A 13,519-nucleotide genomic window follows, 5' to 3' on the forward strand; every position below is an offset into this window, starting at 1 on the left:
GGTCCATCAGATACAGGGAACAGGACTCTGCTCTCAGGATCCTATGGGTACCAGCAGTCAGACCCCCACAGATCAGTTATCCCCTAGTCTGTGGATAGGGAATAAATTGAAAACTTGGTGCAACTCTATCCCCCCGTCAGGATAGGTAATATCAGATCTGTGGGGCACCCCCGCCGATCAGCTGTGGTCTATTCAGAAAGCTGATCGGCGGGGGTGCCCCACTGATCTGATATTGATTACCTATCCTCTCGGGGAGAAAAAAAACAGACAACCCGGGAGTCGGACCCCCGCTGATCCGATATTGATGACCTATCCTAAGGATAGTTCATCAATATTAAACCATTGCTCAACCCCTTTAAAAACAGGAAAAAAGTTTTATTTTTAAAAGAAAAAATAGTAAAACTCCATATGATCAAACCATCCGTGTCCAATACACCTGTGTAAGCCACGCCCCCAAACCACACCCCCTTTTTACCCGCGTAAACTTGGCCGGTATTTCTTGTTGGGAAAGGTGACGACCCGGGCAGCTGCTCCACTTTGCTTTCAGATAAACTGTGGGGCCCTCAAGGTGCTGGGGCCCAGTCACTAAAATGAACACCGCTATTCAGAAGAATTATTTTATTAATATAAGAATACAGAAAAGTGGAGGAGAGCCATGGATCTCATCACAAAACATGTCAGTGCTTCACAGTTTTCGTCTAGACAACTGCGCAGATTCAACAGAACTAGAGTAGGAGGGGCGTGGCCTATAGGAAGGGGGTGTTTTTAATAGGCTGAGTGGTTGCTATGGTTACGTGTTTTTCATGCACTAGTTTTGTGAAATCAGCCCCGCTGTTGGTTACTTCAAATGCCCTTGAGCAGCTCCTTGTTCTCTTCCGCCCATTGCTGGAACTTTATGGCCTTGGGGTTGAGCTTTAAGGTGAGCTCTATGTCCCGGTCAGGCTTTAGTAAGTGGAAGCGGAACATGTTGGCGAGCTCTTCTGCTCCGGGGAAGCCGAGCTTCTCGTACGCTTCAGGGGTGATCTGCAGGGGAAATGGAAGGGTTAAAGATCATCCTCTACTGAGGAAATGGGAGCCACAGCCGCCCTCAGTGTACAGTCTACTGCTCTCTGGTGTCAGCCATTACAGGCCAGGGAGAGGACGACTGTAGGACAGGAGAATACAGTCTATTGCCCCCTGTTATCAGCCATTACAGGCCGGGGAGAGGACGACTGTAGGACAGGAGAATACAGTCTACTGCTCGCTGGTGTCAGCCATTTCAGGGGAGAGGATGACTGTAGGACAGGAGAATACAGTCTATTGCCCCCTGTTATCAGCCATTTCAGGGGAGAGGATGACTGTAGGACAGGAGAATACAGTCTATTGCCCCCTGTTATCAGCCATTTCAGGGGAGAGGATGACTGTAGGACAGGAGAATACAGTCTATTGCCCCCTGTTATCAGCCATTTCAGGGGAGAGGATGACTGTAGGACAGGAGAATACAGTCTATTGCCCCCTGTTATCAGCCATTTCAGGGGAGAGGATGACTGTAGGACAGGAGAATACAGTCTATTGCCCCCTGTTATCAGCCATTTCAGGGGAGAGGATGACTGTAGGACAGGAGAATACAGTCTATTGCCCCCTGTTATCAGCCATTTCAGGGGAGAGGATGACTGTAGGACAGGAGAATACAGTCTATTGCCCCCTGTTATCAGCCATTTCAGAGGAGAGGATGACTGTAGGACAGGAGAATACAGTCTATTGCCCCCTGTTATCAGCCATTTCAGAGGAGAGGATGACTGTAGGACAGGAGAATACAGTCTATTGCTCCCTGTTATCAGCCATTTCAGGGGAGAGGATGACTGTAGGACAGGAGAATACAGTCTATTGCTCCCTGTTATCAGCCATTTCAGGGGAGAGGATGACTGTAGGACAGGAGAATACAGTCTATTGCCCCTGTTATCAGCCATTTCAGGGGAGAGGATGACTGTAGGACAGGAGAATACAGTCTATTGCCCCTGTTATCAGCCATTTCAGGGGAGAGGATGACTGTAGGACAGGAGAATACAGTCTATTGCTCCCTGTTATCAGCCATTTCAGGGGAGAGGATGACTGTAGGACAGGAGAATACAGTCTATTGCCCCCTGTTATCAGCCATTTCAGGGGAGAGGATGACTGTAGGACAGGAGAATACAGTCTATTGCCCCCTGTTATCAGCCATTTCAGGGAGAGGATGACTGTAGGAGAGGAGAATACAGTCTATTGCCCCCTGTTATCAGCCATTTCAGGGAGAGGATGACTGTAGGAGAGGAGAATACAGTCTATTGCCCCTGTTATCAGCCATTTCAGGGGAGAGGATGACTGTAGGACAGGAGAATACAGTCTATTGCCCCTGTTATCAGCCATTTCAGGGGAGAGGATGACTGTAGGACAGGAGAATACAGTCTATTGCCCCTGTTATCAGCCATTTCAGGGGAGAGGATGACTGTAGGACAGGAGAATACAGTCTATTGCCCCCCTGTTATCAGCCATTTCAGGGGAGAGGATGACTGTAGGACAGGAGAATACAGTCTATTGCCCCTGTTATCAGCCATTCTAGGGGGGAGGATGACTGTAGGACAGGAGAATACAGTATATTGCCTCCTGTTATCAGCCATTTCAGGGGAGAGGATGACTGTAGGACAGGAGAATACAATCTATTGCCCCTGTTATCAGCCATTTCAGGGGAGAGGATGACTGTAGGACAGGAGAATACAATCTATTGCCCCCTGTTATCAGCCATTTCAGGGGAGAGGATGACTGTAGGACAGGAGAATACAATCTATTGCCCCTGTTATCAGCCATTTCAGGGGGAGAGGATGACTGTAGGACAGGAGAATACAGTCTATTGCCCCCTGTTATCAGCCATTTCAGGGGGAGAGGATGACTGTAGGACAGGAGAATACAGTCTATTGCCCCCTGTTATCAGCCATTTCAGAGGAGAGGATGACTGTAGGACAGGAGAATACAATCTATTGCCCCCTGTTATCAGCCATTTTAGGGGGGGGGGGGAGGATGACTGTAGGACAGGAGAATACAGTCTATTGCCCCCTGTTATCAGCCATTTCAGGGGGGGAGAGGATGACTGTAGGACAGGAGAATACAGTCTATTGCCCCCTGTTATCAGCCATTTCAGGGGGGAGAGGATGACTGTAGGACAGGAGAATACAGTCTATTGCCCCCTAGTTATCAGCCATTTCAGGGGGAGAGGATGACTGTAGGACAGGAGAATACAGTCTATTGCCCCCTGTTATCAGCCATTTCAGGGGAGAGGATGACTGTAGGACAGGAGAATACAGTCTATTGCCCCCTGTTATCAGCCATTTCAGGGGAGAGGATGACTGTAGGACAGGAGAATACAATCTATTGCCCCTGTATCAGCCATTTAGAGGGAGAGGATGACTGTAGGACAGGAGAATACAATCTATTGCCCCCTATTATCAGCCATTTCAGGGGGGGAGAGGATGACTGTAGGACAGGAGAATACAGTCTATTGCCCCTGTTATCAGCCATTTCAGGGGGAGAGGATGACTGTAGGACAGGAGAATACAGTCTATTGCCCCTGTTATCAGCCATTTCACGGGGAGAGGATGACTGTAGGACAGGAGAATACAGTCTATTGCCTCCTGTTATCAGCCATTTCAGGGGAGAGGACGACTGTAGTACAGGAGAATACAGTCTATTGCCCCGTTATCAGCCATTTCAGGGGAGAGGATGACTGTAGGACAGGAGAATGCAGTCTATTGCCCCCTGTTATCAGCCATGTGAGGGGGGAGGATGACTGTAGGACAGGAGAATACAGTCTATTGCCCCCTGTTATCAGCCATTTCAGGGGAGAGGATGACTGTAGGACAGGAGAATACAGTCTATTGCTCCCTGTTATCAGTCATTTCAGGGGAAGAGGATGACTGTAGGACAGGAGAATACAGTATATTGCTCCCTGTTATCAGCCATTTCAGGGGAGAGGATGACTGTAGGACAGGAGAATACAGTCTATTGCCCCCTGTTATCAGCCATTTCAGGGGAGAGGATGACTGTAGGACAGGAGAATACAGTCTATTGCTCCCTGTTATCAGCCATTTCAGGGGAGAGGATGACTGTAGGACAGGAGAATACAGTCTATTGCCCCCTGTTATCCTCTCCCCTGAAATGGCTGATGACTGTAGGACAGGAGAATACAGTCTATTGCCCCCTGTTATCCTCTCCCCTGAAATGGCTGATGACTGTAGGACAGGAGAATACAGTCTATTGCCCCCTGTTATCAGCCATTTCAGAGGAGAGGACGACTGTAGGACAGGAGAATACAGTCTATAGCCCCCTGTTATCAGCCATTTCAGAGGAGAGGACGACTGTAGGACAGGAGAATACAGTCTATTGCTCCCTGTTATCAGCCATTTCAGGGGAGAGGACGACTGTAGGACAGGAGAATACAGTCTATTGCCCCCTGTTATCAGCCATTTCAGGGGAGAGGACGACTGTAGGACAGGAGAATACAGTCTATTGCCCCCTGTTATCAGCCATTTCAGGGGAGAGGACGACTGTAGGACAGGAGAATACAGTCTATTGCCCCCTGTTATCAGCCATTTCAGGGGAGAGGATGACTGTAGGACAGGAGAATACAGTCTATTGCCCCTGGTATCAGCCATTTCAGGGGAGAGGATGACTGTAGGACAGGAGAATACAGTCTATTGCCCCCTGTTATCATCCATTTCAGGGGAGAGGATGACTGTAGGACAGGAGAATACAGTCTATTGCCCCCTGTTATCAGCCATTTCAGGGGAGAGGATGACTGTAGGACAGGAGAATACAGTCTATTGCCCCCTGTTATCAGCCATTTCAGGGGAGAGGATGACTGTAGGACAGGAGAATACAGTCTATTGCTCCCTGTTTTCAGCCATTTCAGGGGGGAGGATGACTGTAGGACAGGAGAATACAGTCTATTGCTCCCTGTTATCAGCCATTTCAGGGGAGAGGACGACTGTAGGACAGGAGAATACAGTCTATTGCCCCCCGTTATCAGCCATTTCAGGGGAGAGGATGACTGTAGGACAGGAGAATACAGTCTATTGCCCCCCGTTATCAGCCATTTCAGGGGAGAGGATGACTGTAGGACAGGAGAATACAGTCTATTGCTCCCTGTTATCAGCCATTTCAGGCTTTAACAGGGCGCCATAGACCTGTCACCAATTGAATTGTAAATGCAGCTGTGGTGGTGATTGGAGCTTAATTATCTGTACAATGAATGATACATTACAGATGAAAGGGTATCCCTTTCAGACCGCACAGTCTGACGCCTCACTGTATGGTGATCGGGCGCTGTAGGTGTCATTATGAAGGCATGTTCAGAGTAGATGGGGGTAGAGCTTACTTTTAAAAAATTTGTTGTAATAAATGATTGGAGGATCTGATCTCACCTTGGCGTCTCGGATGTCTTTGCCGGAGACCTGGGACAATATGGCAGCGTACTGTGCCACCGTCAGCTTGTCTGCGCTCAGTCTGATGTCCTGGCCTGCGTACTGCGATGGCGACTTCAGGATACTGACAACAACACCACCCAAATCTTTTACAGACATCCCATCCAGGAGAACATCACCCATCGGGATGGCTGGAAAGAAACAGAGTTGTGATACTGAGACATCTTAAAGGGATTGTCCAGTTATTTCCATAAGGCCTCATGCACACAACCGTGCCCGTGTGCCCTCCGCAATTTGCAGAACGGCACTGACAGCCTTTAATATAACTGCCTATTCTTGTCCGCAAAGCGCGGACAAGAATTGGACATGTTATATTTTTTTAGCGGGGCGACGGAACAGAGCACCGGATGCGGACCAAAACAACGGTCGTGTGCATGAGGCCTAAAGCTCAGTCTTTGTATAATGACAAATTCTGTGACTTTTTTATATCAATTCCTCTGCTCACTGTCAGTGAATGAGAACATTTGTTGACAAGCAGAGGTCGATTTACCACGGATCAGTCTAAAATTTTTTTTTAAAAATATGAAAAAAGTATAAAATTCTAAGCAACCCCTTTTCCCATAATAAAAATAAACAGTAATAAAAAATTAAAAAATTCCAGCCTCCCGCTACATTGTACGCAATGTAACAATTGTCCTGCAAAAAAAAAGTCCTCATATGGCTATATTAGTGGATAGATAAAAAAGGCTCCAGGAAGACAGGGAGTAAAATAAAAAAAAATTAAAAAATGCTGTCAGGAAGGGGTTACGATGAGGTGAGAAATGAAAAAGCTACTTATCTTGGATAAATATTATACTCCAGTCACATCCAAAGCTGCATTCACAGTTCTGTCCTCCTGATTTGGATGTAGGACTTCATATCTCACTGCTGCCCTCTGCTGGTTCAGAGTATTCAAATACTACACTGTACTGTGATAAATAGGTGGAGATACGTGGGCAAATTAGAGTTAATTCACTCATGGCAGATGCGTTGCAGACATTTTCTGTGGCTGTAAACCTGTTCCAGGGACTGCGCTCTTTTATATAAGGAGCAGAACATTTCTTGTACCTAAAGAGCAGCTGTCATCGTCCTTCTTTTGGGGTCCTCCGAGGCCAACAGATTTTTTATCTCGGCTTGTCATGGATCCCACATTAAAGTTTAAATACAGCTTTGGGTGTGACTGGAGTATATCTGGACTTTGCACCCAGCTTTCCCGGGGGGCTCTTTAATATAAGGAGCAGAACATTTATTGTACCTAAAGAGTAGCTGTCGCTGTCCTTGTTCTTCTGGGGTCTGAAGTAGGTCAGCAGGTTCTCGTAGTAACTGGGGAGCCGGACGCTGGTCATGGGGACCCCAATCTCTCTGAAGTATTCCTCAACCTCCCCTTTCCTATCAAAATGCAGCACATTCAGCTTCCCCCCTGTCAGTTTATTCACATTCTCCAAGCCGCTGAAGACCACAATCTGCAGACCAAGGCGCTTGGACACATCTGCAATCAGTTTACCCTGGAGAAAAAATAATGAAATATTCCCCTATAAATGCTGCATGTTATACAGGATCAGCTGTGTTCATACTGAGCTTCCTGGTTCATGTGAAGAATGCAAGAACTACAGTATACTGAATGACAGATATCTGCACTACATCACCTGCTGCCCACTCTTCATGCTGCTTAGTGTCAGTCTTCCCTCCTATTCAGAGATTTTATCCCTGAACCAGAAAGCTCAGGATGAACTGAGAGACAAGTCTCCATTATCTAAACCAGGAATCGGCAACCTCCGGCACTCCAGCTGTTCTAAAACAACAACTCCCAGAATTCTCCTTTCACTTCTGTGGGAGTTACAAGAACAGCCAAGAAAGTGTGCATGCTGGGAGTTGTAGTTTCAGAGCAGTTGGAGTGCTGATGGTGGTTGATCCCTGATATAAACCACTACTGCTGATGTCAAGCAGCTCCAGCGGTGGGGTTGATGGTTTCCGTACCTGCGCGACCTCTTTGTCCTTGCTGAAATGCTCAAAGTAGTTGGTGACCACGAACGCTCCATAAGCTCCGCCCAGCGCGGCCTCCAGGCTTTTCTCGTTGTCCAGATCCGCAGACACGACCTCCGCTCCGGCCTCCTTCAGCTTCACGGCTGCCGACTTGCTGGGATCTCGAGTCACCGCCCTGACCGCAAAGGTGCCTTCTTCCAGGAGCGCTGCAGCGACTGATCCGCCCTGTAATCCTGCGGAGAGAGGACAAGACGCGGCGGGAAGATTAATAACGGTGGCAAACCAACCAAATTTTCAGCATTGCCATTCAGGAGTCTGGAAAAGCTGTGTGACAACCATTATAACATTCAATAGAGGCCGCAGACTGTCCGGATTATCTGCCAGAGCTGGAGGTGGGGGCAGATTTTTCATTACTGAGCATAGGAAAGCTGGGTCGTTGCCATAATGGTGGTCACCCAGCTTTCCCAGAACTATTCTGATGGCAACTCCAGCCCTAGGTGCAGAGATCACACCCGCATTGCACCCGTGCGGAAAAAACTGAACGTAATCACTTGCAAAATGGTGCGAGTTTCACTGAACGCACCCGGAGGCTATCCATGACACTCAAGGCCTCTTGCACACGACACAACTGTATGTATTGTATTGTATGCAATAAATATAGTTGACGTCCGTGTGCATTCAGTATTTTGTGGAACGGAACAGCTGGCCCCAATAGAGCAGTCCTATCCTTGTCCGTAATGTGGACAATAATGGGACAAGTTCTATCTTTTAGCAGAACGGATATATGAAAATACGGAAACGGAATGCACACAGAGTACCTTCCGTTTTTTTGCGGAACCATTGAAATGAATGGTTCAGCATACGGACCCCAAACGGAAATAAAATACGTTCGTGGGAAAGAGGCCTAAGGGAAAGCACGGAGTAAGCCCATTGGCTTTGAGGGGCCCCATCAGTGTCATGGGGGAGCTTGACTTTTCACAGATGGCTCCATTTTGGTGGCTGCCACCCAGCTTTCCTACCGCCTGGTTGTGTAGCCATGTGGTATATTGCTCCATTCAGACTAAAAGGCCTTTTACATAGAATTGAAAAGATCATCACTAACGAGCGTTTATAGCAACACTCATTAGCGATGATCTGGCGGTATAAAAGCACCACCGAAACGCTGTTTCATCGGGTAACTGGATCGTTAGTGCAGCACAAAAATCCTTATTTCTCGACAGCAGATTGTACAGTGTAAACGACGAGACCTTATGGGGAAGAGCGATGGCGTTAGCGATCACTCCTCCCTATACTCTGGAGGAAATCTCGCTATGTGTAGTATCCACTCCAAATTGTTATGTACTATAATGTCATTTTGCACTATTCCTTTGTCTATGCTGTTAAATTCATATTGCAGGCTGGTAACATGCACTACATACTTTTACCACTAGAGGTCTCTAACACACTACTTATATAGTGCAGCCACAGGAAGTTAGTTAAGACTGGTAATTAGGAGGAAGGAGAGGAGACAGTCTTGTCTCCGTCCTCCTGGGTCTTGCCCAGGGGAACCAATTTACTTAAACCATTGAGTCCAAGATTAAGACTGTCTGATCCTACACTGTAGATTACCCTTCCGGGGTATCAAGTGGATTATTATTCTGAAGACCACAACCTGTTCAAATAATGAAGCAGAGAGTTTGCCTGTCGTGAGGGAGATCGCCCTGGGGATGTTGGATCATTAAACTAAAGAATATTGGCGAAGGAAGATAACTGCCGTTTATCAGGTTTTAGTCACCTTTCCATTTGGTGGAGAGATTCTAAGCTACAGGCTGCCCACCATAACTAAGGACAGAAAGGCCAGCTGTAAGAATACTTATTTACAGGGGATCTAAACTACTATTGAAAGGTTTAGTGTTTATCAGGTTTTAGTCACCTTTCCATTTGGTGGAGAGATTCTAAGCTACAGGCTGCCCACCATAACTAAGGACAGAAAGGCCATCTGTAAGAATACTTATTTACAGGGGATCTAAACTACTATTGAAAGGTTGAGTGATCAGAGCAAGATCAGGAACCAAGTACAAGTAAGAACATTACCTTTACTAAAGTGAGCTGGAGTTAACTTCTACACTTCACCTCAAGGAGCCTGCTAATTTGGATTTGCAGCTTTGCACTTTATGCAAGACAAAGTGATGATATTGGACACCTTACTACATCTAATAGGTAAAGTTCCTGTTTGGTTTACCTACTGCCTCATTCTTCTGCTCCATCTCTTATTTGCACCTTACGGTACTGTGGTCACGAACATAGGGGCCCAGCCACCAAAGCACCCTAAGCATACCCATCACCATCAAGGGCTAGTGATGGACGAACATCCTCCGGGATGGTTCGCGATCGTGCGAACGCGTTTAAAGGGTTTCTACCACTTAGGTGTCACATATTTAGCTGTCAGACACTAGCGATCTGCTAGTGTCTGCTCTGGCCAACCATCCTAATATAATTGCTTTTGGGGCGGTGGTTTGGCTAAAAAAACTACTTTTATTAATATGCTAATGAGCCTCTAGGTGCTATGGGGGCGTCATTAGCACCTAGAGGCTCCGTCTACCTTCAGAAACTGCCGCCGCCGAGCGCGTCCCTCCAGCCCGCCCATCTCCTCCTGAATGCGATCGCATGTATTCTGCGCATGCGCAGTGAATGTCTGACCGCTTCCTTGCTCAGACATCTCCACTGCGCCTGCGCGATGACGCCATAGTGCTCCGAGGAACCGGCGCAGTGGAGATGTCTGAGCAGGGAAGCTGTCAGACATTCACTGCGCATGCGCAGAATACATGCGCTCACAAGGAGGATCGCATTCAGGAAGAGATGGGCGGGCTGGAGGGACGCGCTGGGCGGCGGCAGTTTCTGAAGGTAGACGGAGCCTCTAGGTGCTAATGACGCCCCCATAGCACCTAGAGGCTCATTAGCATATTAATAAAAGTAGTTTTTTTAGCCAAACCACCGCCCCAAAAGCAATTATATTAGGATGGTTGGCCAGAGCAGACACTAGCAGATCGCTAGTGTCTGACAGCTAAATATGTGACACCTAAGTGGTAGAAACCCTTTAAATGTTCGTGAACCGCAAGTTAGCGGCGGGCCCCATTCACTTTAATGGCAGGCGAACCTGAAAAACCTTCAGATCATATTTGCAGCCACCAAATACTTAGTAAAAGTGTACAAATAGTCCACAACATAGACAGTGACATACTAGAAGGGGATCAATGACAAAAATTCCAACAAAAAATATGTATCTTAATCAGGGGACATTTGTACGCGTCTTAAAGGGAAATTCTCTGAAATGTGCCCTGCTGGAGCCTAGAAAAATATTATTTTAGGCCACAGGAGTACGGGCCTTAAAAATTAGGCATTCACTTGACATAAAAGAAGTTCTGATGATGTGGCTCGAGGTACATTATGCGGTCAATGGATAAAATATTACTGTAAGCCACTGTACTTCAGGCCCCAAACATTAGGCAGTCACCGGACGCAAAAGATCAAGTGATTATGTGGCCGGAGGTAGATTACACGGTCAATGGATATCAATTTTACTGCAGGCCAGTACAACTACAGGCCAAATACATATGTTTAAAAAAATAAAAATATAAAATTGGATTAAAAACATCTAACGAAATCCCCCCTCTTGAAAAAAAACCTTAATGATAATAGTTGAAATTCTATAACATGTGGTCGTCACTGGTGTTAAATTCCTCCGAGGCCCCAACTATTAGGCATTCACCGTACAGAAAAGAACAAGTAAGTGGCTGGAGGTAGATTACACGGTCATTGGATATCAATTTTACAGCAGCAAAACCGCAAACAAATGCTGCACTACCTAAATGCACTATATAGAAAATATATTTTTGGTATATCACACCAGTAGAAAATATTTGTTCCAATAGCGTTTGGCACTCTGTGTAGCTGCGGTAACGCCGCAGAACCGCACACAACTGCTGCGCAATACAATTGCACTATAGTATACTTTCTATGTTATAGTATACTTTCTAAGTATATTACACCTCTCAGTAAGTCACACCTACCTATACCAGTCCTTAAAAAGACTTTTGTGGCCCTATTAGCCAGCGTTTGGTGCCCCTAACAGCCTGTCCCTGCTCCACACAGCAACCTCTCCCTACACTGGCAAAACACTGAATGTAAAATGTGGGGGTATGTCCATGTGCTGAAACGCCTCAATTGGCTGCCCTGTACCACCTGATGGATGTGTCAAGGGTCAAAGTTCTTTACAATGTAAAAGAATATGGCGGGTGCAGATATCGCCATATGTTCGCATGTTTGGCAAATCGCAAATGCGCAAAGTTCGCCGCGAAACGACCGCCGGGCAAACCGCAAGGCCATCTCTATCAAGGGCACCTCAACCAACATCTGGCTGGTGTTCCCTGTAATAGAGAGTGCCCAGAAGGATTCAGTGCTGTCTTCCCATCCACTGCACACTGGCCCAGGGGACAACTGAACTGTGAGTACTACTACACCCACTCGGAATATCGCCACCCCTACACTCACCATCCCCTAGGTAGGCCGGGAGCTGCACATATCTCCTCCGCTAGCGAGCAGCAGCAGCTTGTCCAGAAGGAACAGTTCCCTCCAGAAAATCTGTCCTGTGTAAAGGGACCTTTAGCCAGGAAAAATCCATGAGAACTGGGTGGGAAAGTTTCAGGGTGTGGGAGCTGTAAGATTTAATTCTACGTTTGCACCTGGTATAATAACCGGTCTAGCCGTGTAGTGCAGACAGGTGGATGACACGGTAAGGCGGTATTCACATGTGGATTTGGTGCAGAGTTTCCCAGAGACTGGAAACTAGATTTCTGAGGCATAAGTAAGATGAATCTGACGGGTGCAGAAACTTCTGCAACAAATCTGTGCACGTATGTGATCATCTCCATGAGGGGGTTGTTGGAAAGCTGATCCCAAAGGTCACCACTTTCCCTCATCCACAGAGCGGTCACCTACCTCCCCCCACACTCACCTGTGGCTCCAAAGACTACAATGACTTTCTTGCAGGACATGGTGCAGGTGTAGTGTCCTCTGCAGGATATGGCTGCGAGCAGAGTGGAGCTGTGTATATAAGGACGCTCAGTCAGCCCAGTACCCCTCCTCTCTCCTCTCCCTCTCCTCTCCCCCTCCTCTCCCCCTCCTCTCCCCCTCCTCTCCCCCTCCTCTCCCTCTCTTCTCCCTCTCCTCTCTCTCCTCTCTCTCTCCTCTCCCTCTCCTCTCCCTCTCCTCTCTCTCTCCTCTCACCCTCCTCTCCCCCTCCTCTCCCTCTCCTCTCCCCCTCCTCTCCCCTCTCTCCCCTCTCTCCCCTCTCTCTCCCTCTCACCCTCCTCTCACCCTCCTCTCTCTCTCCTCTCCCCTCCTCTCCCCCTCCTCTCTCTCTCCTCTCTCTCTCCTCTCTCTCTCTCCTCTCACCCTCCTCTCACCCTCCTCTCACCCTCCTCTCTCTCTCCTCTCACCCTCCTCTCACCCTCCTCTCACCCCTCCTCTCTCTCTCCTCTCACCCTCCTCTCACCCTCCTCTCTCTCTCCTCTCACCCTCCTCTCATCCTCCTCTCCCTCTCCTCTTCCCCTCCTCTCCCCTCTCTCCTCTCTCTCTCCTCTCCCTCTCCTCTCCCCCTCCTCTCCCCCTCCTCTCCCCTCTCTCCTCTTCCCCTCTCCCCTCTCTCCTCTTCCCCTCTCCCCTCCTCATCAAACTGTCAGTGTGACTTAGCACTATATACAATAGACAAGCAGAAGGAAGGGGTCTCCATGGAAAGACTCTGTCCGCTGGGCAGTCAGCAGGCAGTCACGCCATCTCCACAGCTCGGGCACTCCTTCCTGATAAGGATTTTTCAAAAGATAAGAATGAAATTCTTGTTATAACTCATAATATTAGTCTGCAGCACTGTTCATCCTGTTCTTGCAGGTTGAAGAATAGAATGTCAGAACTGCAGTGAGGACTGACACAGGCGCAACAAGAGCAGTGGAACAGAATGAGAAGGTGGGAGTCCAGTGCAGGTTTACATGAGGTTTTGGGTCTGCGGAAATCTGGGTATGAACAGGATA

General features: G+C 47.7%; 1 protein-coding gene across 1 annotated transcript; it reads right to left on the reverse strand.

Moving 5' to 3' along the window:
- Window positions 1-569: 569 nt before the first annotated feature.
- Window positions 570-12,572, reverse strand: LOC122945144 (nmrA-like family domain-containing protein 1). Its single transcript, XM_044304055.1, has 5 exons — window positions 12,448-12,572; window positions 7,449-7,687; window positions 6,727-6,976; window positions 5,433-5,623; window positions 570-1,023 (listed from the first exon to the last, which is right to left on the reverse strand). Exons 1-5 carry the CDS (start codon window positions 12,485-12,487, stop codon window positions 844-846), a joined length of 900 nt encoding a protein of 299 aa, XP_044159990.1. The 5' UTR covers window positions 12,488-12,572; the 3' UTR covers window positions 570-843.
- Window positions 12,573-13,519: the final 947 nt, after the last annotated feature.

This window comes from Bufo gargarizans, chromosome 8, assembly GCF_014858855.1.
Source record: "Bufo gargarizans isolate SCDJY-AF-19 chromosome 8, ASM1485885v1, whole genome shotgun sequence".
Lineage (NCBI taxonomy): Eukaryota > Metazoa > Chordata > Amphibia > Anura > Bufonidae > Bufo > Bufo gargarizans.